The following is a 27,779-nucleotide window of genomic DNA, read 5'->3' as shown; positions in this document are numbered from 1 at the left end:
GGGAGGGAGGTTTGTGCTATTATTTTGCATCGCTTGTAAAGGAACCACACCAAAGCCAGCATGAAAAAATGAGAATTGTTTCTGGAAGTTGAGAAGTAACTCCACGGAGCATTTGCAATTTCTGTAGGAAACCCCCCCAGACTTATTTTGATCCTTTCACTGCAACTGTGAGAGGCAGCCCTAGCTACACCTGCCCCGAGGGGATGTCTCGGTCTGTGACTGTCCTCACAGGGCACCTGGGTTTTGTATGAAACTTCAGCGGAAAATGAGTTACAGCTCCGGCTGCGCTTGGCTTCAGTGGCTTCTTAAACTAGAAAAGCGATGAAAACCTATTAAATATTCCCAAAATAACCTTTACATGACAACGCTATTAATGCCTCTAAGGCAGTGACAGTCCTACTTCTTCCCTCAGGAGTGAGGCCGCAGCGGGGCATTTTTAACCTGCCCTACAAAGTGATCGACAAGGCGCTTCACCCGAAAAGACGTTTTTTCTTCTAGTTTGCAAGAAACAATGAGCCCTACTTCAAAACTGATGGGATAGGTATCTAATTCAGCTCCGAGCAATTTACTCCAACCGGCATTTGACCTTGCATTCTTTGTTTGAAGAACTAGAAGATCGAAAAGGCGGCAGCATCCCCGAACAGCGGCATCCGCAGCCCGCGCCGCCCTCCTCTGCCCCGGCCCGGCCCGGCGGCTGCGCACGGCGCCTTGCCCGCCTCCCAGATGGCGGCGCCGCCGGGACAGGCCCCGCCCCGCGGCCCCGCCGTACGCCGAGAACGGGCGGAGGCGGCGGGAGCGCCGCAACATGGCGGCGTCTGGCAGCGGCGGGAGCCGGGCGGATAACGGCTACGGCAGCCAGCAGCCGCGGCGGAGGAAGGGCCCGGGCGCGCTGGCCACGGCCTACCTCGTTCTCTACAACGTGGTGATGACGGCGGGGTAAGGAGGCGGGCCGGGCCGCCGCTGGCGGGGGTCTTCTGGCCGGGGCGCGCCGCCGCCTGCGCCCCGGCTCCCGCGGCCCCCAGCGCCCCGCCCGCTGGGCCCGCCGCCGTGCGCCCGCGCCGGGGAAACTTTCCCTGCACCGGCTGCCCCCCCTCCGGCGCGGCCGCCGCTTGCGGCCCCTCTGCCGGCGGCCGTGGGCCGGGCTCCCCCCGGCGCGGCGGGGCTCGGCGGAGCCGGTCCCGCGGAGGCGGCGGCCCCCGGGCGCGGGGCTCGGCGCGGTGCCCGAGCGGCAGCGGTGGGAGCCGGCGGGCTGCGCTCGGGCGGGCCGCGGCGTGTGTGCGCGGGCGGGCCCGGCAGCGTGTCCCGGCGGCGGCCCGGGCTGGCAGCGGCGTGCTGGGCGCCGCCGGTGAGGCCACTCGTGCCGCGGTGCCCGCTCCCATGCCCGGCCCCTCCGCCCGGTGCCGCAGCCCGAGCCGTGCCCCCCGCTGCCGGCCGTGCCCGCTGTCCCCGGCGCTGGCCGTGCTCCGCGCCGTCGGTAACGCTAAACCCGCACAGCCAGAACCCCCTGGGGCTGGAGAGGGGCTCCCCGTGAGGCTGCGCTGCCGGCTCCCCGGCTGCTCTCCCGCACGCTCCGGGGAAGGGCCGATGCCCGGAGCGCGGCCCCAGCCCGGGCCGCCCCCGCCCGGCGCAGCGCGGTGCCACAGGTCGCGGTCCCGGGGACGTGCCGCGGCACAGCCGGCACCTGGGCCCGTCCCGGCGGGGGTTTGGAGCGCTGGTCTGGCCTCGCCGCTGCCTGTGGCCGGGGCTCCAGCGCCCCTCGGCAGGGAGCTTACCGCAGCGGTGGGTGCGGGGCAGCGCTGCCATCCTGTGCAGCCCCGTGCCCTGCAGACCGTCCGCTGCTGCTGCGTGGGTTGGAGCGGGGGCTCCCGGGCCTGCCTGGTGCTCCGCTCCTGCCCTGCATAGCGGAACGGAGACTCGGACCGGCTGGTGCGCGCTCGGTGTGTTCTGGTGCATCGCAATCAAAATAGCGACAACTGGGGACTCCCGAGGTGGAGCAAGGAGACTTGGGTTTTTTGAAGAGGCTATAGGTTCTCATTGAAATCCAGATAAAAATAAAACTATCTTTTGTAAGGATATTTGGGCAGGAGGAGAAAAACCTGTTTAAAATGGATCCCGAACGAACCTGTTTTCCACTAGATAAATCGTGGCAGGTGAGGAGTCAGGCAGGCAGACTAGTCTCACTGTTTTGGGGAAAGATTGTTATAGAATTAATACAAAGATGATTTACTTTAATAAGGCAGTTGGACATGATGATTCTTGTCTTTGCTGGTGACAGCTGGTGCTCTTTCAGCTTCTAAGACAGTTATACTTCCATGGAACAAAGGTAGCTGGGAGCAGAGAGCTCAGAAGGTGCTTGTTACACCCATTACTCAATAGGCCTGTTACCTGATAAGCAGATTTATGGCTCTGATATTTGCAGGGTATTTCACATGGAGGAGAATGATAATTACTTACCAGTTCAGTAAAAATGAATCTCTTGTTTCAGAAAAACTTGATTACACGAGCAATACAACACAGATGAGGCAGACGGGAGGTCTTTGCTTTTGTTGTGATGGCCTTGCACGATGTTAACTTGTTAACTTCTCTGAGCTCGTGCTCTGTTGGGTTGCGACGCAATCACCTATGTTAACAAAAAACATCAAAAACGTGAGGGAGAACTGCAGTGGAAATGCAAAGTTTCTATAAAGGTCCTGAACTTTTTATCACAGCAGGCAAATTCCTGAATATAAGAAATTTCTGTTTACTCAGAAGAAAAAACTACAACAAAGTGTTAGAAATGCAGAAACAAATAGGATAAATCTGTGTCCAGCTTCCCATTGTCAGGTAAATCTAGATCATGATGTTACCTGTTTTCCTGAGTTATACCAAACCACCTAGAAAATTCTCATCTTGGGTGGTTATGTGGCTTATGGTGCTTTAACATGAGCTGCTTTTTTTCTGACCATGTTTGTGATTTGATGATTTCTGCAATTTGGGGAGCTACTGTAGGAGTCCTGTGATCGGGGTTCATATCTCTGCGTTGTCACTAACTGCCATTCTTTCGGGGTAGATCATTGAGGGCTCTGACTGATAGTTTGTCTTCAGATGGGTGAGTGTTTTGTGCTTCCACTGAACGCTGCTGAAACTTCGCAATATTTAATGTTGAGCTTAGTTAAAAAGACTCAGCTATTTTCTTTGTTTTAAGACTTCACAATACAGTCTTCAGGAGCTGCTTGGCAGGAGGTCGGTTCTTCGTATAGGAAGATTGATGCACAGCTGGTGGCACTAACTAGTTACTGCCCCCCCTGTCAATCAGAGTGCTCAGACTTAGTTTCTCAGATGGCACAACCTTGGAAAGAGAATTGTGAAAACACCAAAAATTTGAAAGTGCTCAGATGATGAAGTGATGCTTCACGGGATTAATTTTTTAAGTGGGTTTTTGTTTTGCTTTACAAAAAGGTGACTTTTAAAGTTGAAGCACGCAACAGCTTTGTCATGCAATAAATAGGTAGTAAATGTTTTAATCATAGTTGCCTTAGCTGTTAGCTTTATATAAAATGGATCAAGTAATCATTGAAAAATCTCAGCATATTTTATTTACTCTGCATTTATCTTGACTTAGCTAAAGAAAATACATTGATTCTAAAAATAATCTTATTTTTAATGTTATACTTGGTATGTATATGTGTATGAATTTCTAGTAATACAGTAGCTTTTGCAAAAGCAGAGCAGTAGAAAAAATGCATATACCTGTGGATTCCTAAATGAAGCTGCATACCCTTACCATTTGGTTTATGTGTTTTGGGTATTTTCTTTCAGAAAAGGGACCAATGTGATGTAACCAGTCCTGCAGCTGGTTCTCAGCTGTACTTGCTCAGGGGTTTTTGGCCATGGTTCAAAGCATTAAGCTGTAGAAGCATTGTATCTTTCCTCTCTTGCGTTCAGTCAAACTGTTACTTTCCTATCACAGCATGAAGTATACCTGACCTGGCATAGTGAGCTCATTCTGGAGGCATAGATGCAGCATAGAAACTATTTCCTGAAAACCATGGTTGTCTGAAATCACTGAATAATGGGGGGATGGGGAGGGAGGGAGGGCATCCTGTTAAGAGTTAAGCGTAAATATTTGATAAGCTACTTTAAAATGCCATTATGTTTCTTACTTTTAGTCAAGCACTGTTACTGACTAGTACTTCTGGGTAGAAGCAGCTGATGATGGTATAAACCATGAATTTCAAAAGGATTTCACTCAACAAGATAATCTTAATGTAATAGCTTTTGGTTTCACAAGTGTTTGTGTAACCATCATTGAGCAAAGACTGTTCTGGGTTGTGAGTTTCATTGTCTGTGTCTTCAGTGAAGAGCTGTTGACAGTCAGAGTACACTTCTCCCTTCTCAGGTGTGTTCATTGCATAGCTTTGCTGTATTCTTTTGTTTAAATGATGTGGAAACTCAGTAAACTGCATAAGTGAACACCTTTTTATAATTTGTAAGAGAAATAAAGGGAATTGAACTGAGGACCTGAGCATGAAACTTGCTGGTCAAGTCCAAGCAACTAAAACCATGTGGATGCGGTATTCTTTTTCCTTAGTTTGGACTAATCAAAGAGTGTCATACGAGTCTAGCTTAAAGTTTACATGCATGGCAGTGGTAATTTAATGAAACGTAAGTCCAACTGGTGTATCAGGTAGGTGTTAGCATCTAGGTCAGAGAAAGCTGGAAGCCCTCACTTACAGCTTAGCTTCCACGTGACAGTGGTGCCTTTTGCTGCCCTTTTAAACTTCTCACAAAGTTTCTTTTCCAGTTATCTTCCTCGCTTTCACTTACTCCACTTTCTCTGGAGGGTAAAGAACTATGTAAGAACTACAGAGGCAGGATAGATGTACTAAAAGCTTCAACACAAACTAGGCATAGCTTCTAATTTTTGAACAGATTAATACTTTGATGTCTGTTAAATGCTTTTTGAGGGACAGAGTACGGAAATGGACAGAGATAATGGAAAGTACAGTCTTTCCGGAGTCAGTATTCTGGCAGGGAGGGTGGAGATGAGCAAGGGGCTGGTTAAGGTGAGAACACTTTGCAGGTGCAATCAAGAACTGTTATCTTGTGCAACCTGAGAAATTGCTTAATTTAGTGAAGTTTCTCAGCAAACCCAGAAGATTAGGAAAAATGGAGAAACTTGACAGATGTGAGCAGGACAATGTCAACCAGCTCTGATTTACTATTCTAAAAAAGCAGCAGTCAGTGTTGCAAGGTAGAGTCATTAATACTATAGCACTTACTGGTTTGTAAGTTTGTTCTGCACTGAAGTCCAAATACATAATTAATCTGATTCTTCGTAAACAGCAATTACTTGGCCCATGTTTTTCTTTTGGTTTCACAAGACAGCTTTAACTGAAATGACTTGTCACTACTGGAAAAAGGGGGGACTTGTTTCTCATTTCCCATTTCTCTTCCCCGCTCCTACTGCTCTTCTTTGGTGCTTGTCTTCTGAGAAGTCCAGGCAGAAATGAAATAGCTTTTTTTTCAGTTGTACTAACAAATGTTGTTGTAAACACGAACTTGGGTGCCAGAGTTATTATTGAAAAATCTGAATAACGATTCCCACTTATTGTTGCCTAACCCCTTCTCCCCATGTTTGCCACAAGCAATTGGATACTAAAGTTAACTATAGATGCTAATTTCAAATTAAAAAGTGTTTGACCGGGATGTACCCACCTAAGTTCTGTGGCTTGTCCTAGACTTCACTGAAAAATTTCTGAGGTTGAGGGCAAACACTGGCTCTGGACAGCTCTTGGTAGTGAAAGATGTTACAGCGTCAGCCTGGACTGGAGGAAGAATTTTTATGGTTGCTTCCTGAATTACCCGAGGGGAAGATCAGCAGGGTTAACAGGTCACATTTTTTATAGTGTAGTTGCAGGTATATAGGCCTAAATATATTTGTTGCTTAAAAAGGAATACTGGGACAGGAATGTCCATTGCTGTCTTCAGGATGTTAGCAGGCTCAGTTTTCTTGCAGTTACTTATCCATAACTGTTTCTCATAAAATATATGCTAGCAATTAAGCTGGATGGTCTCTCATAAAGTCTAAGGGTTTTCTTTGAACTGAAACATTAAAGTGTATGCCTTCTCAATCTTAATTGTTTATGTTATGGTAAGAGATCTTTGACTAGCAGTAAATGGTTTTCTGCTTAAACTAAACAAAATGTGATGCCAGTCTTATTTAAAGTATCATTAATACCTTCCATAACTAAATCAAACACAGCTCACTGGAAAATAAAGTTAGACGTTAAAGATATTGGTATGATGTTGGTGCCAAAAGATGTTTAAAAAATGCATAATCTTTAACTTCATTTAATATTTGGATCCTCTGCAAATTTTTTTCATTGTTGCAGCAGGTAGGCAAGAAGTTATAACTTTCAGGATAGTTACATGCCTGCTGCTTTCTCAGACATCAGAAGAGGGATTAAGGATTTGTTTGTATTTGTGCTCTGCTTAATGTCTCCTTACCTTAGACTTTTTTCTCTTTCAGATGGCTTGTTATTGCAGTTGGTCTAGTTCGAGCATACCTGGCTAAAGGTAGCTACCATAGCCTTTACTATTCAATAGAAAAGCCCCTGAAATTCTTCCAAACTGGAGCTTTGCTTGAGGTGGGTGTAGTCATCTTCCCTAGCATCACTAATATTTGCATGAGTGTTTTGTTTAGGAGAAGTAAGACAGCCTTTGTTGAACAGTGCTTTCTAGGTGCCTGTTTTCTCACTAGCGTTTATAGAGCAATTTGAAGGTAAATGTAAGAAATATGCCTCACACAAATGCTGAATTCTTCTTTTTAGCAAGTGGTGAGCGAGCTTGCTGTCTGCTGTTTACCTTGGGCCACAGAGCTCGATATTAAGCTTAATCTTTGAAATACAAATATTGAATCTTAAGTTCTTGTGATAGAACTAAATGTGTTTCTGAATTGCTTCATTTGAAATGTTAGTGATTTAAATTTTTCTTTTTGTTCTAGATTCTGCACTGTGCATTTGGTAAGCTTGCAAATTTTCAGTTTTACTATTTTTGTAAAGACTGCAGTTTTAGCAATATATTAGCATGAAAAAATGTTATGGGGTATGAATTGCCAGATTTAATTCTTGCATAACTCACTAATTTTGCTTGAAGTATGTTCCATTTTTTTACTAAATAATTTGACAAGTTAAACCACAAAAAGGAAAATAGTGTAACAGGTTTTCAATTACTTGATGCTATTTTTATCTAGATCTTCCGATGCTACAAATCTTAGAGCACTTCATAAATGTTTTATAGTAGATCATTACTATCTATCTCTACATTCTGTAATCTTTTGTACCAAGCTGTCTTTCCTCAGAAAAAATCTATCTAGCTGGAAGTAACTTAAAATCCAATAAAAATAACATTTCAAGCATTTGAACTTTTCCCATGTCCATAGAGCATAGATATACACTGTAAAATTAGGAAGGGGTAACCACTCTTCATCCCAGATTTGGCTGTGCTGTTTGGGAGAGTAAGAATTTTTTAAGACTTGACTAGACAATTCTTATTACCCTCTACTGTTAGGCTTTTTTGTTAGTGTGATAGCCAGAACTCTTGTGTATACGTGGCCTGGGGTCAGTAGCATTGTGATGGTTCAGTCAACCTGAAGAGCATCATGCCTGAGTGACAGGATTGTGTCTTGTCTGTTTTGTTAGCCATGAGTAGGGAACTCTTTGGCCTCAGCGTTTGGATATTTTGTTCATAGACTAGATGATGCGTTGTAATCTCCGTAAGATCAAAGCCAACCTGCTGTAAGAGGGAGCAGTGCCTGTCCGAATGCCTTTGCTTAACTCTGACTTTATTAAACGATCCAGTCTTCAGAAAGAGGCAATCTTACATTCATGTAGTTGGTCTTGTGATTTTAAATGCAAGTGTTTGAGCTCCTCTCTGAATGTTTGCTAGCCGCTGTTTAAAGAGTAAGATGGCATTACGGTTCCTAAAGCTGCAGCTATAAACTTGCAATTTTTCACGTATCGTACAAATAATCTAAATACTGGAGGGTGTATTAGATTGTAGGTTCATATTGAATTCCTATGCAAGTGTATTAGACTGTAGGGTCATATTGAATTCCTGTGCAAAAGACCATTTTTTTTGAGTAACCAAATGTGGTAGCTGGAAAAGTTAGTCATATACCTAAATTTGTCAGCAGAGGGCAGTGTAATACTGTGTTTGATGAAGTTCTGACTTTCCTGAATAATTCACTTACTCTGAAAATGTTATTTTATAAAGGGTGGTTTGTAGACTGTGCACAGATCATCCCAAGAAATGAGTGATTATTTACTCCTTAAATTAATGTAAAGGCTTCTCAGATTAAACTACATTTATCATATAGTTGCCTGTGCTGCCAAGGCAGTCCTTCCAACACTATTTTATTAAACCTCAACTACTGTTTTTTATCAGAATAAACCACACTTACTTTTTACAAAATTGTTAAAAATTAATAATAAAATGTGAAGTTTTTGAGGTCTTACTTAACAGGTGGCAAGAAGGACAAGTTAAATCTCATAACACTGGGCAAAAAAACTTACAGATAAAATGCTATTTCACCATCCTAAATCTACAATGCACTACTAGTTCCTTAAGCTGAACTTGTGTGCAGATGCCAATTTTTACTAGGGTTAAATCTAAGAAAGAGTGTAAAAAATTAACTGGATTATGTTTTCCTCACACTTTAGAGTATACATCCACACAAATCAGTGAATAGAAAGAGCAAGTCCTACATTTCACCTTCCAGGTTGGTACAGAACAGCAAACAAGATGACTGTACCAGCCTGTCTGTGTGCATAGCTAATAACCCTGGCTCAGCTGATTTGAGGTGTGGATCCATTTAGCCCGAGTTGTCCTCAGTCACACAATTTAATGTTAGCGAAGAGAGCCATTAGCGGAATGTTGCAACATTTTATACCATTATAATTATATCTTTTTGCTTTCCCTAACAAAGTTTTTTACAAAACCCTCATTATTTTATTATAACTGCCCGTGGTGGGTTTTTTTTTTTCCTTTCTTTCTGTTAATGGAAGCATTTGTCAGCTAAGTTTTCTTGCACAGCTGGATACCCTGCTGCTGTCTGCTGTAGTCCTACTGACTGGTAAACGTTTCTGTGTGAGGAGAAACAAGAAATTTGCAGATTCCTTTGCCCTTGATAACCTAATTGCTATAACTAGAGCAGAATTCTCTGTCAATAGAGGAGCTTATCTGTGACAGATGGCTGTGTGTATCAGCGTAACTTTTCTTTCCACATCTTTTCAGTAGAATCTGAAATGTTAGCATCTGTGAGGCAACTTCTTAAAAATATGAAGATTGATAGGGGAATGTCTCTGTCAAGCATGGTTGAGAACAGAACTTTGGCGTGTGCAAAGATTTAAAAAACGAAGAGTGAGTGCTCTGCATGAAGAGAGGAGGTAACATCTAACCCAGAGACCTAGAGGAGAGACTGAAGGACAGGCAAATGGAACATGAACGTGCGATTCCTTGATTTGTGTAGCAGACAGAACCCGAGAGTATGAATGGCATTGATAGCATGGAAGAGCTTCTGCCTGGAGGAGCTTGGTATGGAAAGAGATGATAGGAGCCACCAAAATGCAGAAGCAATAGTAGTACAGGAATTTTGTGAATGGAATGGAGAAAAGCAAGAAGGCTTTGGTGAGTACAGTCCCAGCCTACAGCATCCAGCCTTCTTCCCATGGTGATGCTTACCAGTAACCCTCTGGTAAGCCAGAGTTGGCACTGGTTGACTTCACTTTAGCCTGCTCAGTTAGGAGGGATACAAGGGCTCTCTCTACCTGTAAGCTGTGCGTGCAGCCTGTTCTCAGTTGGGAACTCCCTGGGAGAGAGGAAGCATTTATTGGGAGTCGGAGGATTTCCTGCTGGAGGTGGGAGGCTTCATCTAGCACCCGGAAAAGGTCCAGGCATGGCTTGCTGCTTGGTTCTGAACCTGCACCCTCTGTCAAGCACTGCTCTGGCACATGCAGTCTTGTGTAAGTGGTGACAGACATTTTTTAAAAATACCGGATTTAAAATTGATTGTCAGATACCTTTTCAATGCAATGACTAAGTAATTGGAGGCAAATAAAGTTTACATAAATTGTAGCTGGTGAGTCACATATTTTCATCTCCTGTTTTTGGCATAGATTGGCATTGTCTTGGCTATAATGAAAAACCCTGTTTGTCTAACTTGTGAGATAATCTTGGATGGTTCTTACACAGTCTTTTTAGCTTATTTATAGATTCCTTTGCAAGAACATTAGGTGATTTTCCTTAGGAAGGGATGATCTAAATTGTATAAAAGAAAAGATGTTATATCATAGGAGTGGGACTTCAGGGTTTTATAGCACCACCTTTTGTGTTGTCTGAGTCACAGACAAAAATTCTGCCCTTAAGGTTTTACAACAGAAATCAGATTATGAACAATATGTGATAAAACTGAAGAGAACTCTTTGTAGGATTTCTCCCCCTCCCCCCCTTTACTCTGAAAAATAACGACTATGTGACTGAAAATAATTCTAATGAAACTTGCTTTTAGCTTTTCTTATTCTTTCTTCCTCTCCCACTTTCCAATTTGGTCTTTACATATTTATGAGGCTGTTGTGTTGCTTGCTGTGATTTGCATTAGTTTTAGAAGTACTTCTTACTCTATTTTAGGAGCTGCAACTGCTCTTGCATTTGTCTTCATCATGCTACTGGAAGGAAATAAAACTGTGCTGTGAAGTTTAGAAATTTTGTGTAATCTTGCAGTCTAAAACTATTACTGCTTTGTCAGACCTGGGTGTGTGGGAACCTTTTAGTGGCAGTTTAATCAGCACCTCAGAAATTCCTTAGAAGAATCAGTGAAATCTGCTTCCTTGAGAAAATGTTAGAATTGTTTCTGTATCTACCAGTGCATCAGCTATTCCTTGGGTTTGGTTTTGTTGGTTTTTTTTTTAAGATGTTGTCTTCCCAGGAAGGAATTATAAACTGTATCTGTCAGAATATGGGCTAGATCAGTGTTTCTTCAAAGTAGTTACTTTGCTTGCTGTTTTTTGGCATATGCTGTGCAAAATATCTTTATTGGTTTTACTTTTAAAATCACAGTAATGAAGGGTATCTTGGATATTTTAATCAAACAGGATTTATTTGAAAAACTATATCCCAAAAGCTATTTGACTGAAGTTATTTCATCTTATTCAGCCGTTTTGTGTACTAACAAATGTGCTGTGATTGCAACAAGACCAAGTACTTTTATTTGCATTTTGATGCACAAAATCTTGTCAGGGGATTGCGTTGTATTAGGCTATGTAAACACACCACAGGGCCGACTTAATATTCTCAAAAACCTAAATGTTTTCCTTCCAGAAATTTGAAATAACTGGACTTTGGCTTAGCTGTGTTTTATTTCCCACCCCAATAGTCAGGAATATTTACTAATTGCAAAATATCTTCCAGGCGTTGTTCCCTCTTCTGTTGTTCTGACTGCTTTCCAAGTGATGTCAAGGGTTTTCCTGACGTGGGCAGTAACACATAGTGTAAAAGAGGTAAGTTAAGATACAAAATAGATAGAAAAACTAATGATCCATGCTAAGAAAGTGTCAATTGCTGTCATACTTTCCTTAAAATTACTTTTGTTTTTATGCCAACGTGTTAAGTTGTTTATGTGAATTTCTGTGGATCAAAAGAAATAAAAATAAATCTGATGTCATTTTTTTCTTTACAATCAAATAGATGGAGGTCTGATTCTCTCACTGTAAGACATCTAGCTCCTGAACAAATTTTGCAGTCCTTACTCAAAGAGGTTCCAGTGTGTAATATGGAACCTAGAATTTGGGACAGTGTTCCAGTATAGATCTCACTAGTGCCATAATTAATAGCAAAATCTCCTCACTGGCCCCCTCTTTCATACACAATTTGCTTTCTTCACTGTGGCATGTGGAAGCTCCCCCTCAACTGTTTGTGCACAGCAATGCCTGGATGTTTTCTATTATCACTCTCCAGGATAATCTTCCCCCTCTCCTTTATTTGTTTTTCTTACATTAAAGCGTAAGTGGGGTTTGGGGCCTGCATGTTTTTTCTCATTGCTCGCCACACCAAAGTTTACTGTATGCTATACAAATCTCTGCAAAATCTTTTGTAAGCAATCTTATTTGAAAATTATTCCTGCCAGCTTTTTAAAAATCTAAATATGCTGTAATTGATATAGATTATGCTGACTGACTCTTTCATGTCATCTGAATACCTTGTAGTAGCCCAGATATGCTGCATCTGTGCTGTTACTTTAGTCATCAAATCTTACTGAGTTTCTTCTTATTAAAGGAGATTAGTCTTGATACCAGTGTCAGCGTGGCTGCCTGAAATAAGTGATGGTCATCTAGTGTCATTATATGCATAAGGTCTTTTGTGACTTGACGTGGAGAATATTTTAAGGAGCTTGTCTCATTACCAAGTCTTCAGGGAAGCTGCTTTCTCTTCCTTGCTCCAGACCTGTTACAAGAGCATCCACCTCCATGTAGAGTAACATCAGTCACTATAGTTCCTAGTAATTAACAGCTCTTTCTGGTACTATGATGCTTGTTCATGTGGAGCCTTAGTTTTATGCTGTTTAAAGTGGAGGAATGTTCTTCTCTCAATAAACTCAAAGTCTTGTAAATATTTATCTTCTGATGGATTTCACTTTTGGTGCAAATAAATGTACTCCAGTCTCTGTTAATCTACCAGAGGTAAATACTAGATTTTGAACTAAAAAAAGCCATAATCCCAAGACATTGGATTTTAGATACATATATTAAATATTTTTAGAGAAATATGCCTGTAGTTTTGCTTATTACCTGTATAATGGTGGGATACTTCATAAAGAACATTGACAATCTGCTTTTGTGAATTGCCTCCTGGTTTTGAAGTAACCCAAATGTTAAGGTTTGAATTGCACAGATTAGAATTACGTCAAAGGGAAGTCTGTAAAATGATTGTAGGTTAGGTTTTTTGAAACTTATGCCCACGTTCTCACCAGAGATAAAGCAAAATGGGAGAAAATGCAAGCAACAAGTTCAGCCTAACATCAGTTTTTACCAAGGATTTTTTTAACCAGGATTCTTTCAACACTATTGCACATAGATATTTTTTTTCTGCACATTTGTGTGGTCTTTTGGTTAAAGTCTTGCGAGAGACTGTATTATGTGTTACTTTTTGATGTCTTAGAAAGTGGGCATAAGAATGGTAAGGATGAGGAATCTTGTGATGATTTTTGTCACCTGTGACTTAGAGCAAATAAATCAAATGAAGAGGCTGTATTCTCACCCCTCCCCTTCCCCCAACTAGAAAGCATGCAGTCTCTACCTGGGGAGATGTATTGAAAGTGTCACAAGTGTTCTACTTTTTCTAAAGGGCTGTCTGCACAAGTGAGCTCCATGGTGAAGTCCAGGATTAAATTCTCACACAGCTTTATGGAACTTGTAAGCTATGCAGTTGCATGATGAGGTTCTTGTAAAATAAACCGCAGTTTTTCTCTTTAACTTTTTGAGTGAGACTTGTTCAGTATCTTGCTTTTCCAGACTGTTTTCATATATAATATAGTTAAAAGAAGAAACATCTGTATTGCATCCCTCCTTTCTGTCAGAATACACTTCTAGATATGTGATGTGATTTGAAGCATGCTTCTTGCCACTAACATGTTTGTGCTTTTTGTTGAATTTAGTGCTGATGTGTTGTTAAATTCAATATGAAAGTATCTATAATAAATGTCAAAGCATGGCAAATGTTAAAGCACTGCACACCTCTTTGGGTAGCAATGAGATTCCCCTTACCTCCACCATATGAGTAACTTCGCTTAGTGGAGGAGGGCCTGGCATGTAACACAGTGCTTATAATTGTTTTGTCATTACATTGGAAAGGAATTGGTTTGGGGAATTTTACTGTTTTTCCTACAAAGGAGGGAAGATAGGGGACTGGCATGAAGGGCTAGAGCAAGGTAGGCGTAGGGGAAAAGAAGGTGCCCTTCAGTTCAAAGTTGTCTTTTTGAATTTATGCGAAAAATTAGATCATCTGGTGACATCATGGGCAGGCCTTTGTAGCGTTCTGTTCTGATAAATAATACCACACCCAATTCTGATGGATAATTAAAAAACGGTGTCAGCAGTGATTTAAGGCTTATCCAGTCGGGTTCGCTTACAGAGAAGTTGCAGGTAAGCATAGTGTAGATATTTAGGAACCTTTCCAGAACACACAGTCAAAAGGGGTGGTGTGAAGATGACATGTACAGCATATTGAGTTGGTAATTGAGGTTCTAGTATCTGCCATTGTGAACTGACATCTTCAATCAGTATTAAAGCATACTTAAAGAAGGAAGATCATCTTAATTTATGGTATTTAGGACTAAGTTGTAGTAAAAGAAGTCGATGCTTCTTTCACAACTCTACATGGGTGAGTGCAGTTGAAAAGCCCGATTCATCACTGCTTTGCATCTATGCAAAATTTTAGTAGTACTATATAACACAAATGTCTGTCCGGCCATTTGTGCCTACTTTGAAGCTTCCTTTTTAAAAAAAAAAAAATTATTTTTAATTAATGTACCAGAGGACCAGTGCTCTTGAGGGAGACATGCTGTTTCATCATTACAGTGCTGCTGGTTTTAGTCTTCTGCACTGGATTGCTTCATTATGTGTTAAGCTGAAATTTCCTGCAAGTAATTTGTCAAACTGTTACTCTTAACATGGAGAAATCTATAGAACTTCCTTTTTCATGAACAAGGAGAACAGAAAAAAAGCTCTTGGGCTTTATTTTGTCAATTCCCAGTTCTCATCTTTGCATCTTAAAAGGCTATGGGCTCTCTTATGTTTTTAACAAACATCATCTGATATTCACAGTATTGAAGATAAACTAAAATATATTCAGGACCTTCCTTGATGATAAATTTATTTGAAACACATGCCAAAAAATTATGCCTCTGATGTGATTGACCCTTATTAAGGCAGTTGGACAAATAAGTTGTAAATAAAGTGGAAAATGTGCTTTGACTAACACTTCTTTCAAAAAATGCATGTAAAAGTAGAGGAAGAGAAACTGAATTCTGAGCACTGCATTTGGCTTAGTGGTTTATTAAGGGTCTACTGTTTACTGGCTCTACTGTCCCTCTTATCCTCAACTTTGAAGAGGAACAATACAAATGCAGCATTAGCAGTGCCTAAATGAGTAAGACTCTTGAGAAACTGTTTTGTAGATCAGTTCCCAGGGGTTGATAATGTGCATCTCAGACATATTTATCTGAAGTATTAAAAAATTGTCAGTCCTCGAAGAGATGTTGCAATAGTGACAGACATCTGACAGATCTGTTAGTGTGTAAGAAACATACTTCTTAATTATGAGTTGTGGAATGTAGTAAAAATATGGTGATAAAAGGCACAGTAGTCTTCTGCTCCTTACTGCAGAGTATGGAACTATGTGAAAACTGTACAGGTCACTTTTGTATGAAAATTACCACCAATTTCCAGCATTTTTCCTTCCTGAAATAGGGACACAAGCTATTAACAGGACAATTAGTGATTCTTTAAGTGACCGTAACAGGGTTGTTTGTGTTTTATAATGGTGTGAACTGTTTGAATAACTTGTAAACACAGTTCTTTAAAGTAGATAGGAAAGGCTAGACCTGGGAAAGCAGTGTTACGGAAGTCCTGTCATAGAACTGGATTGTAACGGTCAGATTTTTTACTTCTACGTGTATTGTTCACTATTAGCTTCGCAGCTTGTTTTTGCTCATGTCCTTGGGTGCTACTTCAAGCTACAAATTTGTTGGTTTTACTGACTTCCATAGTTAGGGAAGGAAGTGGGATTTTGAAGTAGAGGTTCAAGTCTGTGTTGCACAAGTTTAGATGAACTTGCTAAGCTGCTACTCCTGATTTGACCAGAAGGTGCAGCTCTGGAGTGCTTGTGAAGCATCTTGCTCCTCGGAAACAGTATCATCTAGGAAGTGCTGTTAACTTTTCCAGGTTGAGAACTAAGCTTTGCTTACAAAGCAGACCCCAAAGAGCATTAGGATCCTGTAGCAATGTGAAAATAGATTTGGTCTCTTCTCTGAAAATGTCCAAATAAGTTTTGGATTTTATTATTTTATGATGATGTAAGGGAGATCAGTTCATAAGCAAGTTATCAGTGTGTCATGTGGAAAAAGGACAAGGTGTATTTGCTGAAAAATGCAGTGAAAGTGATGTGAAATGCTATACGCAGCAGAATATAGATTAGCAGCAGCTCTGCATTCCAGGATATCCCAAGATGGCTGTATGAATCTTTCTTGGTTTTGTAATCTGCAACAAAATGCTTTCTATGGGTAATCCTCATGAGTGTTCCTACACACAAATATATGATCAGTCCCTTCCTATTAAAAGGTTTCTGATTGCCCATATATTTTCTTGTTCATTTTTTTGTTTGTACATGTACTTTGCCCAAGATGAATAGAGCGTACCACCCACACCTACTGACTTCCTTTTCCCTTTTTTCAAGAGTTGGAGGAAAAGAGAAAATGCGGGCCCCTGTGGTTGAGCTCTTTTTGTTCCCACGGTCCACTGAATTTGGGCTCAAGGTACTTGTACAGCTGAGAATTTTGTTGAAGGGGAGGGAAGGAGGGGGAGGGCTGCATAAAAAACATGTTTGCGCTCTCAAGAGTTTGTAGTGTGAATATGTGACCCCTCATACTACTTCATCACTGTTATTCCATCTGAAACTTAAACCTCATAATTATGCTCCTAAAATAGTAAGTCTAATGATTTGTTTTAAAATATGCTTTTGAAAATTAAGCTTCAAAATATGAAGGGAGTAAAAGCTTGTCCGGTGGTGTGTGTGTGTCTGAAACAAAAGTTGGAAGAGGTGTAAAGCAGTGAAACACAATGCCTTGAGTGTAACATTAGAGGAGCTAGGCTGGGTAAAATAAGCAGAAAAAGGGGAAGGAACAGTGAAGCAGGTAGCTGTCAAGCTTACCAGAGGTGAAACAATCTGAGCTTCTTTCTTCTCCTAGCCTGTGCCCTGGTGTTAGGTGGTGTGCTGCTGCTGCTCAAAATTAGGATCCAGTTTCTCATCTGTAGAGAGAAGATGGTGTTTCCACTTAGAAGCAGCACGGACTAGGATCAGAATATAGCTTAAACTAGATATCAGGTGTTAGACTAACGTATTAGCATTCTTTCTGCTTGCTGCATTGGGAAGCAATCAGACTGAAACAACTGGTACTGTATAGGAATGGGAAGTTAGGAGTTCTCACCGTTTCAAGGTTTCTTGTACCAATTTACCTTGTGCAGAATGGGAGATCTTAAGTTACCTGATCACCAAGCAAAGCTGTTCCTAAGCGACTAGAAAAATATCGAGCATGATAAGAAGGGGTTTTTTGCTGTTGTTACTAATGTTGCTTTTAAGCTCATTCTTGGAGTCTGTTCTCTAAAATGATAAGGTAAAGCAACCCATGGGAATTGATTTCTTTGAGGTTTTTTTGGGGTCTGATGAGTAATCAGTGATGCTTGAATTCATACTGAGGGTTTTTTTTCTTTTTTACAGGTACAAACTGAAGATAGCGTACTGTTGTTTGTAGTGGCCTGGACAATCACTGAGATAATCCGTTATTCTTTTTATACGTTTAGTTTGTTAAACCATCTCCCTTATCTCATCAAATGGGCCAGGTAGGTGACATAATAGAAATCATAGCCTTAAAGCACTGATTTGACAGGGTTATTTAACTTTTTAAATAGTTGCAGTACAAAAAATTAGACACTACCTTGAGGAAATTGCCTTGTTTGTGACTTCCTGGCTTCTTTCCAGCAGATTTCTGCATTGAAAAACCTCTATTAAATTGTAAGCTGAAGGAGCGGTTTGTCAGAAATCAATCCCATTTACACAGTGATTGTGTTTGTCAGAAACTTGACATTTAACAGTAAGGGGTAACAGTAAGTAAACTGACATTTAACAGTTAACCCTTGAATCCAAGGGTTGTATGTGAAACAATCTGTGAGGTCATTGATTAATATCAACTGTCGCCCCATTTTAAGTAATATAATGACCTGCATCAAAGAGTTACAAAAATCAAAGTAACAAAGTGGGATGGGAGGGTGGGGGAGCATAGTTTTAAAGGTTTTAGATTCTCAAAGGTAATCTTTAAATAATTCAAAGTGATTGCTGATTTGAATAATTATCTTGCAGTAATGTTCATACCTTGCCATGCTCTAATAAAATAAGAGCTAAGGAAAACAAATACTGAGTTGAGAACGTAAAACTTGAATATCCATAATAGCATTTAATATATAATTTGTCAGAGTTTGCTGTAACTTTTAATCCTTTCCGTAAATGTTTTGTTCTAGGTACACTTTGTTTATAGTATTGTATCCAATGGGAGTCTCAGGCGAATTACTCACAATATATGCTGCATTACCCTTCGTCAGGCAGTCTGGCTTGTATTCCATTAGTTTACCTAACAAGTACAATTTCTCTTTTGACTACTATACATTCCTGATCCTGGTTATGATATCTTACATTCCAAGTAAGTATGAGTTTGTTAGGGTTTTTTAATATTAAAAAACGTAGTGGGAAAAGCTAGTAATTGTGGGATTAACTTTTACATAACTGATTTTGCAAAATTATTTTTGAAAATTATCTAAAGAAAAATGTCAGAGTTAAAACTGCAGGGAGTGCTTTTTACCAACACCTGCAAAACAGTAATACGTTTTTTTCTTACACTTGGAATATAAAATAACTGTGGTGCTTCTTGGCAAATGTTGACATCTTCATTGTTGGGTTTTTTCTCCCCACTTACAGACTTCTAGGAGAACAAAGTTCCAAACAGCTTCTTAGAACTCAGTTCTTTATCAGGAATAAGAGTATTGCTTTGGCGTTAGTGTGTAGGGAACCTTTTCTATTGAATTAACTTGAATTGACATAGTCTCTGTTTAATGTTCTATAGATGGAATGAAGATTTGGCTTTGCTGCTTTGAAATGGGCAATAGGAACACAGAAGCTTGTAGCAAATTTAAATGTGCAAATGATGTCTACGATACAGAATAACCTAGTGATGATGTTGCTGCTGTTGGCTATCTCTGCAGCAGTCTTTATATTAACTTTGTGCAGAATGATAAACCATATTCAGAGACTTAAATTTCAGTACTGTGCCTGCTTTATAACAAGCACTTACACTTTCAGTGAACAGTCTTGTAATTCTGACATCAAGGTTTGTAAGTTCTTCCAGCTGTTCTTAAAAAAAAAAAAAAAACAAAAAACCCCACTTTTCATGCATTTGTTACTCCTTGTCACCCTCCTCCAAACATCTTGGTGTTACTAACTCCAAGCAGCCAGAATATAATATCTTTTGGTTTAGTCAAAATAACCATGAGTATTAATTGTATGGTAGCTAGATCCTATTTGGGAGGGAACCCCTACTGAACCCAAGTACCAATGCTAGCCTGCTTTTTCCATCAAAATTGCTGTCTCTTAAGTAAGGTAATTTCTGTGATGCATGACATGTAACTTAAGTGCAGTCAGTCTTTTTAAAGTTTTTATTATTAATTAATTATTATTGTGAATTGGTATTTTAACTCAGAACCAACTGCTTGGACTTGAGCGGATTTAGGTGCCCTTTCACATAAAGGTATTCCTGAGATACAAGGAAAGCAATATTCATTGCAGTCATTGATTACACCATAGTTGGGTTATTCATTCATAAAAGCTGCGTATACTGGAGTTACACCTTCTGAACCCACTGAAGATCTTGGAATTTTTGGGAATGTTAATAGCACAGCAAAAGCAAGCTTTGAAAACTGTTGTTAAATACTGAGGTTTTTATGTTCTTGATAGATGCATCTTACCATTTACCTCACTTTTAAATCACTGATTTAGTACTTGTCTGTCAAAATTGATATCTGGCTAGAAAAGAGGTCATTAAATTCTTTGCGTATAATGGATCTCCATTACTTAGACTTCTAATGGAGAAACAAACTTGGCTCTCTATTCTGTTATGTGTCTCTGGACAGCTGTATTCACTCCCTAACACTGCTGGAGTGAACCAGGATAGGGAGGAAATGATCAGGAAATTAAATACAGGGTAAAGAAAGCCCAAAGAAAAAATGTTAACCTTTTAAAAAAAAAAATTAAAAATTAGTACAAAAATTAAATACTGTGGCCTGTGTTTAAGATTAACACTTTGCATGTGTAACATAATTTAGGCTGATGCTGACCTTATTTAATTTTCTTCTGGTTCACAAAGGTTCAGCGCCTCATGGCCATTTTAGCTTTTGCTGTTCATGTATGTATGTTTTTCATCCCCAGCTTTATTCTGCAGACATACTGTGTAATGTAGCCTTTAGAAACAGGATGAGAAAAAGCTTTGCATGGAGGATACAGAGAGAAGAAATGAAAGAGGCAGTGGTTTATGTAAAGTTCCTTAGATCCTCAAAAAGTGACACCAGAATTACACAAAATGAAACAAATCTGGAAATTTAATTCTTTCAGAAGGATTTCTTCCTCCCTGCAATGTATTATGTTTCTGGGGTGGGTGTGCAGTTCAGGAAGCTTGTCATCCTGCTTGTACATGCAGTTAAATAAGGCATTTTGCGTTTAATTAAAAATGTGATTGTTTTAGCAAAAAATAAATAGTACTGAAGCCTAAGGACCGTATCACTGATTCTCTTTAAGGAATAAAAGGCAATAGATGTCTTGAACAGAAAGCAGATAAGCACGTTTTCTTTTAATAGAGAATTGATGACCTTGAGCATGTGACGCTGCATCTTACATTGACATGGAAGCCTCACTTCATTTACTTAAGTCTGTTTTCTCTTCAGTCTTTCCTCAGCTGTATTTTCATATGCTACATCAGAGGCGAAAGGTACTCTCCCACACTGAAGAACACAAGAAGTCTGAGTAATTCCAACTGTTTTTCAGAACTTTTCAAACATCAAAATGCTGCAGGTTTTTCAATACCCAGCACATTTATAAAGAATATATCAATATGAAATAAGTCAGAGGTAAAAGACCAATAATTTAGAAAGAATAACCAATAAATCTGATTTCACTGAAATTCCACAATGTAAAACACTGAAATAATGTTCAGCTTGCAGTGCTTCAGAAAACAAACTTCATATGGCTTGGCAGTTAGCCTTTTCCTTAAATGATGTGCTAAATGGTTTTCACTTATTACTAAATGCCTGAAGGTTGCAGTATGAGTGATGAAGTTGTACTCACTAAATGCTTGAATTGGATTATATTACTGATACCTCTTTTTTTAAGTGCTTGACTGCATGCCAGAAACTGTATGTATTGCTGTGAAAGCAAACAATATGCTCTGGAATACGTTAGGATTTTGTCAGAGACTCCAGTGGAGAATATAATCTGGGCAAAGTGTTTGAGTTTAGAAAGGCAGGTTGTGTATTTAAAAGGTGATGGGAACAAGAACAGGAAACCAATTATGGGAAATGAGGGGAATGTGGTTCTTCAGGAATTTAAACAGTAGGGTGTCTGACCAGAGTGTGTTCTCTGAAGGTCTTGTTTAAGCTAATTACTCAAATGCTAATGTTAATTCAGAGGCTGTAATGCTTATCTGAAAGATTAAAACTCCTCTTAAGTACTGCATCCCTGGATACTTCTTGAAATATTTTTTACAAAAGTAATACTAACTGTAATATTTCTAGTGATAATCGGTAATGAATCTAAACAATATAAGGAGGCAGATCACCCAGAAACAGGTGCAGCTCTCCATTTTTTTACTTTATCATCTCTAATCACTGTCCGCTATCTCAGCGGTACTCACATTTCAGTGTTGAGTATTTGGTCTACTGTGGAATCACACGAGGGCCTTGCTCCTCAACCTAACTTTTCTCAAGTACTATTGTGTATCACTTTGGCACATCCAAGCAGGCAGTTCCAGGCACTCAGCTTCTGAAATGTTGCAAATGCGTAAGCTCTTTCTTTGAAAGCAGATTATCTCATGTGTTACATGCTGCTTTTGCAGATTGGACAAGCCTTCCTTCCTCTGCTTTTTTGAAAGAGCAGAAGACCATAGGAAATTAAATTTTCCGAGGTGCTTTCTCTGGGTTATCAGGCTAAGCCTTCCTGTGGGAAGGTAAAACAAAAAATGAGAAAACCTTGTGGCAAGGCAGAAAGCACTAACACTGTGTGAGCAGTGCCCTGATTTATGAACCAATTGTTGATTAGGGGCAGTGGGTGGGGAATGGAAGGGACAAAGGGAGCAGGGAAATGAACAGATCCAAGCAAAGGCGAAATGAATTGTCGGTTATGGCCTTTGCTCTGTTAGGAATTGATGGTTGAATAGTCCTGTCTTCACCCAGTTGGAGCCACTAGACAACAACACATGGGCTGCTCCGGCTTCCCTCTTGTGACATCATGATTTAGTGCATAAATGAGGTGGGACCACTACCTTGGTACCTGCAATACTGCGTTTGTAGTATCCCACTGTCTTCCTCCTGGATGTGGCCCATATTTGTGTCCCAGTTACCTGTGCTTGATGCATCGCAGCTCTTCCTAAGTGTAGCCAGTAAGTACTAAGGGCACAGGCTGTATGTTCTAGCACTTGGGGAGAGCTGGATTTACAATTATTTTGGTTTATTTGTCGGAGCTATATTTAAAAAACCAAACCAACAAAAAAACCCAAAACAAAACAACAAAACCTGCATTTTTCAGTAATTTCATTTGGCTCCATCAAAAAGTCTGACTGAATTTTCCTGGCACTTAGTAACACGTATAATACCTCTCCTGTTCAACACAAACGGGACTACTGTAATCAGGGAGAGGGAAAGAGACAATTATCTTTACTTCTATTTTAAACCTTTTGGAGACAGTTTTTGGCTATAATAAAAAACACTATGGCCATACACAACCTCAGAGTGGTTTTGCATCCAAAGATGAAACAATTCCAGTTCATTTCTCCATTAGGTTATGTGGTGCTTTGTTGTGGCAATCTGAGAAATGTTGCATTATACTGAACTCACTGTTCAAAAGTGTAAACTTCCACTTTTGAACAAAACATCTCCTTTTGGTTACACTTGCTATCAAAGGAGTTACTGTCAGTATTTCAAAGGATGTCATCTAAAAGGTCTGATTTCCTAATGTACTCTGGTTATTGGGTATTGCCAATGCTCACCACCTGAACTTTTCTTGATTTCATTTCTGTGCCCAAATAAAAGACTTTATTTCAAATTTGTTGGTCCAATTTGGAGAAAAAAAATGGCTGTGTAATATTCTTATATGAAACAAACTCATAGCTCTGTTGATGAGGAAGATGTAGTAGATCTGTATTAGATAGCATTGGCACTGTGGAAAAACAGAGCTGCCAGTAGGGAGAAAGCTTGTACAACCAATGTCCTTCCTGAATAAGCTTTATTATGGAATATTTACTTTAATTAAAATATTAATTTACCACACAAATACAAATAAACTACAGTCTTTTAAAAGAAAATGGTGTTACTTTTCCTTCTAAAAGAAAAAAAATTGCTTTGATAGTAAGAAATCCTATCAGGAAAGTTAATTTTAAAATTATATTCTGAAGTATGAACATGCGCTTAGTATGTACAAGAATTCCAGCACTTCAGCTCGCAGTGCTTTTTCATGTTTAGCTTCCATGGAAATCACTGGAAGGTGATCCTTAGTAAGAACTGTTGTGTGATGCCCTACGACTCTTTGGGTTTTTCCCTAATACTGACTTTGGTCATGTATGGGGGTGTTTTTCCTCCTCATAAAACAAGAAAAAATTTCCCTTCAACTGTCACTGACGTTGTAATGTGGTTTGTGTGAACTTTATACTAGAAGATTTGATTAGTAACTAGTCACAAATTCAGAGCGGATTTTTTTTTTTTCCCCCCACAGACTATTTACTTGGATTGCATGTTTTCTATCAGCATCACCAAACTACTGCAGCAGACATTTTCTGCTTTAGTAGTCTTTGTGTTGTGTGCACTGGATCAGTCCCCAGTACTTTATGTTCTACCATGCCAGCTTTGTCCAAGTTAGTCATTATCCTCTAAAAGACCAAGGTTCTTACCAGTGTATAGTTTACAACTGGAATTGTAGAACTGTTCATATTGTAAATTACAGTAAGGTGCAAGTTAAAGTGCAGGTAGATTGTAATTTTTCACAATGTGATGTTTCTATCAAAGTTTTTAAATTACTATTTATCAATAAAGGTTGGCGTTTGTGTGGACCAATCTGCAGTGTCATTTTAAAACCTGTCTTTCAGCTTAAAATTTTCATGAGTATACATCAAATCATACATTTTGATGTATATTTATGTCAGTGAAATTTGGGTGAAAACTATATATGGTCATTTTTGTATTTTTTTCTATGTTGTGAAGAATAAAATTGTAATTTTATAAGTCTGATTCACTAAGATTATAAGTTAAATGTATTTTTTGTATATTTAGGAATCTGGTATTACCTGGAGCTCTGAAAGATTAAGCATAGACTTTTTATGCATGTTTGGAAGATATTTCTACTTGATAATGCAGTGAAATGGTTTGTATGCTAAAAAACTAGTCCGTGTTGTTGCCTTGTGAAATCAATTCTGTGCGCTCTGCCTGGACTCGGCCTACTGACAGTGGTACTAATTGCTATAATCCAAATAAAATAATTCTAAAGAAAATGTGTTGTATTGTTACTGTTTGACAAACAAAAGCAGATACTTTATAAATGTGAGTTAGGGCTGCCTTTTTATTAATCTATGTGTACCTTTTAATTTACAAGATTTTTTTGGCATACATGACTTTCGAGCTCAAACAAAAGAATTGGGCGATTTGATACTGTTATGAATGCTCTGCTTTTCATTTTTAAAAGGAGGTATTCATAACAATGTGCTATGTTAAAATTGAAACTTAAAACTTTCTGAAGGATCCTTGAGCTCTTTGTTCTCCTGTTTTCTGTACTCTAGATGGGTGATAGTTTTCTAAAAAAAAACAAACCCAAAATCATTTGAGTAGTATAGATATAGTGGAATGTTTAACTAATGCAACAGAATACTTCAGAGTTCATTTACTAAATATAATGTGTCTGCTACCACGGCAACGTTCTTAGCATTTTTAACACTTCCTGAGAGAGATTTAAATACTGTCTAGATGCCATTATTGCTCATAAATAACAAGTTACAATCTTCTAATAGGAACCGAGCAGTAGTTGCAGAGTGAGTGCTATTATTGTAGGCATATGCTTGTCATAAGATTGCACAACTACAGTGATTTTTTTGTTTGATTGCAGACAGGATGAAATAATGTTGTCATGCCCAGCATCAGCACATGTCCTATGCATGATAGCTGTGACTTAGCACTGCTGTGTAATTAAAAACTTCTCTTTGAAATGTTATGTCATGAAGAGTGGTGCTGAACTCCATTTGTGCCTTAGAATCTAGTTGTGTTTCCTCTTTGCATTTTGAAAACAGTATGTGTGAAAACAATTTTAGTTACCTCGGTTAACATTAAAAAGTCTGAAGAGCATAAGGAGCTCTCTGTAAGCAAATTAATTTCAGAATACTATTTAAGGCTCATCTTAAAGCGCTGGCAGTTCTTGATATAAGTCTTGAGGAAGGATCTGTGCTGGTGTGCTGAGTACAAAATAAAAAGGTGTGAATATCTGTCTGATTCAGTTTATTTGATGTAGACTGAGCATTTCTAGAGTTGGGATTGATTGATTCAAGCTGCTCAAGTGCGTGGAACTTCCATTCTATATCAAATGGCTTTTAAATTCTGCTTCCCATCTCCTAAACAAATACTCTTCCACACTTGTCAGATGACTTCTGATACTGTAGAGAACTGGTATATCTTCTGTGGTGGTTTCTGAAGGCTACCTTGAAGCAGTTGGAGTTAAAGTTGTAGATGGGAAATTTAAAACACTATTAATACTGTTGGTCACTGATACCCAGAATATTAATTTCTTTTACAGATGTAAAAGATCCTAAAGCCCTTTTTATATCTTCACAAATTAGTTGGGCATTAGTATTACCAGGTATGTTTTTCCCTCTAATGTAATGACATTGATAATATGCTAATATTAGGGAAAGAGATGTTACTGTTAATGTTATATCTTAATTTTTCTAGTGTTTTAAGTAGATGCATATTATTTCAATCTTTTGCTAAAAAAGCATAATTTACAATATTTAGAAACACTTCCATGTCTGGTTATACTTGCACAAACTCCATGTCACAACAAACTGCCTCTCTGTAAATTAAATTAATTATATATAGTTCGTACATAGAAATTTTCCATTACTTCGTACTACATGAGCATGTTGTATTGGGAAATTCATTGGTAGAAGTTTTTGCAGAGGCTCATTCAGCTGAATTGTGAACACTAAATTGCATTTTGGTCCTGCCTTTTTGACTCCTGGTTCAGACAGTCTGCACAATCTTCTGCAAACTATCTGTTGTTATCAATTAAAGCAAGTGTATATTAAAAACTTTAATACTGACATTTTCTAGTTTGAACACCTTAACTCGCAGAATCCTATTTGCTGTGTAATCTACATTCAGCCTCTTGGGCACTACAGTGGGTTAGTCTCACTTAAAAACGGTGAGTGATAATCTTAAGGATCAATGTGTGTGTGTCTATACTGAAGCATTTCGGGTATTTAAAGGTCAGCCCTCTGTTTCTCCTGCATCTAGCATGCCTACAAAAAAGTTCAGTTGTGCAGAGGATACAGGAATTGGAAGGGCTTTCCAGTCAGCCTAACGCTAGGTTGCTTTTATGAAATCAGTTTTCCTTTTAGATAGAGGTTTCTTCAGGTGAAATACAACCTCTTCACTCGCTGGATAAGAAAAAAGATGTGAAAAGAGAAGTGGTGGTCTTTGATAAATGACAGTCAATAAAAAGAGATGGAAGAGGAGAGGTACTGGAGGTCACAGAGCTACCACTGTGCTTCCCGAAGAATATGGGAGTCAACAAAACACAAAACTTTCTTCCTTTTTTACTTTGGTATGCAGTAGTTGGTTTTTTGGGAGTGGGAGAGGGTTGTTTGGGTTTGGGTGGTTTTGTTTGTTTTAAGGCAGAATAACAGCACTTAATGGAAATGCTGCAATGTTTTGGCTGGTGTGCTGACAACAGGAAATCTTTCATTCTCCACCAGGTGTTTATTACATGATTATGGGTAACTGGATGCACAAACTTAAGTGCTCTGTTTTAGTCCTCTGTTCCTCTGTATAAACTACTACTGTGAAAATTACTGGTTTGAGTACTGTACGTGTTTCCTTACTCAACTTTTTGGTGCAATTTAAATGGAGTAAAGCACTTTAACTGTTCTGAAGTTAGTAAACTGGAAGATTGGAAAAAGCTTTCTTGGATCGGCAAGAAAATGGACATGAAACTGAAAAGTAAAGACATTGCTGGTTAGTTTACTTAGTGAGACTGGAAATAAACAGTTGACAGTGTCAAAGCCCTACAAGAAGTAAACTGTGCAATCCAGAGGTACCAAGTTATTCTTCAAAAACTTCTGCCAAATTGAAGGATATATGGAAACCTGCTCTGGGCACACAGTTGTGTACAAACACAGGGCAGATGTAAGCATTCATGGGCCAGCGTGCTCCAGGTTCCTGGTGGTACATGACTGCAGATAAGGCCATCGCTTGCCAGATTTCAAAGAAATAAATTGCTGGTGGAAAGGTGTAAACTTACTATGTACCACTGGTGTTAAAAAACATGATTTAGTTACATGTTTTAAACTGATACTTGTTTGCATATAAATTAGAGTTGTAGTGCTATTATATTAATTCTTAGGGATAAATGTACTATACAATGTATTATTTGCCCGTTGAAGTTGTGTAATTCAGAAAAAC

General features: G+C 39.4%; 1 protein-coding gene across 3 annotated transcripts; it reads left to right on the top strand.

The window, feature by feature from the left end:
• The first annotated feature begins 683 nt into the window (after positions 1 to 683).
• On the top strand, positions 684 to 27,779 carry HACD2 (3-hydroxyacyl-CoA dehydratase 2). Of its 3 annotated transcripts, none has more exons than XM_080399791.1 (7): positions 684 to 936; positions 6,512 to 6,629; positions 6,986 to 7,004; positions 11,449 to 11,537; positions 17,530 to 17,651; positions 18,327 to 18,505; positions 18,926 to 20,701. In XM_080399791.1, exons 1-7 carry the CDS (start codon positions 806 to 808, stop codon positions 19,024 to 19,026), a joined length of 759 nt encoding a protein of 252 aa, XP_080255917.1. In that variant the 5' UTR covers positions 684 to 805; the 3' UTR covers positions 19,027 to 20,701. The 3 variants fall into 3 exon arrangements, with proteins under 3 accessions (XP_080255917.1, XP_080255916.1, XP_080255915.1); XM_080399790.1 differs by lacking the exon at positions 18,926 to 20,701 and adding an exon at positions 20,709 to 27,779 and having other exon boundaries at positions 718 to 936; XM_080399789.1 differs by lacking the exon at positions 18,926 to 20,701 and adding an exon at positions 20,796 to 27,779 and having other exon boundaries at positions 720 to 936.

The sequence above is a fragment of the Falco punctatus genome (genome assembly GCF_963210335.1).
Source record: "Falco punctatus genome assembly, chromosome: 8".
Classification (NCBI taxonomy): domain Eukaryota; kingdom Metazoa; phylum Chordata; class Aves; order Falconiformes; family Falconidae; genus Falco; species Falco punctatus.
This window is presented reverse-complemented; position numbering and strand designations above follow the sequence as displayed.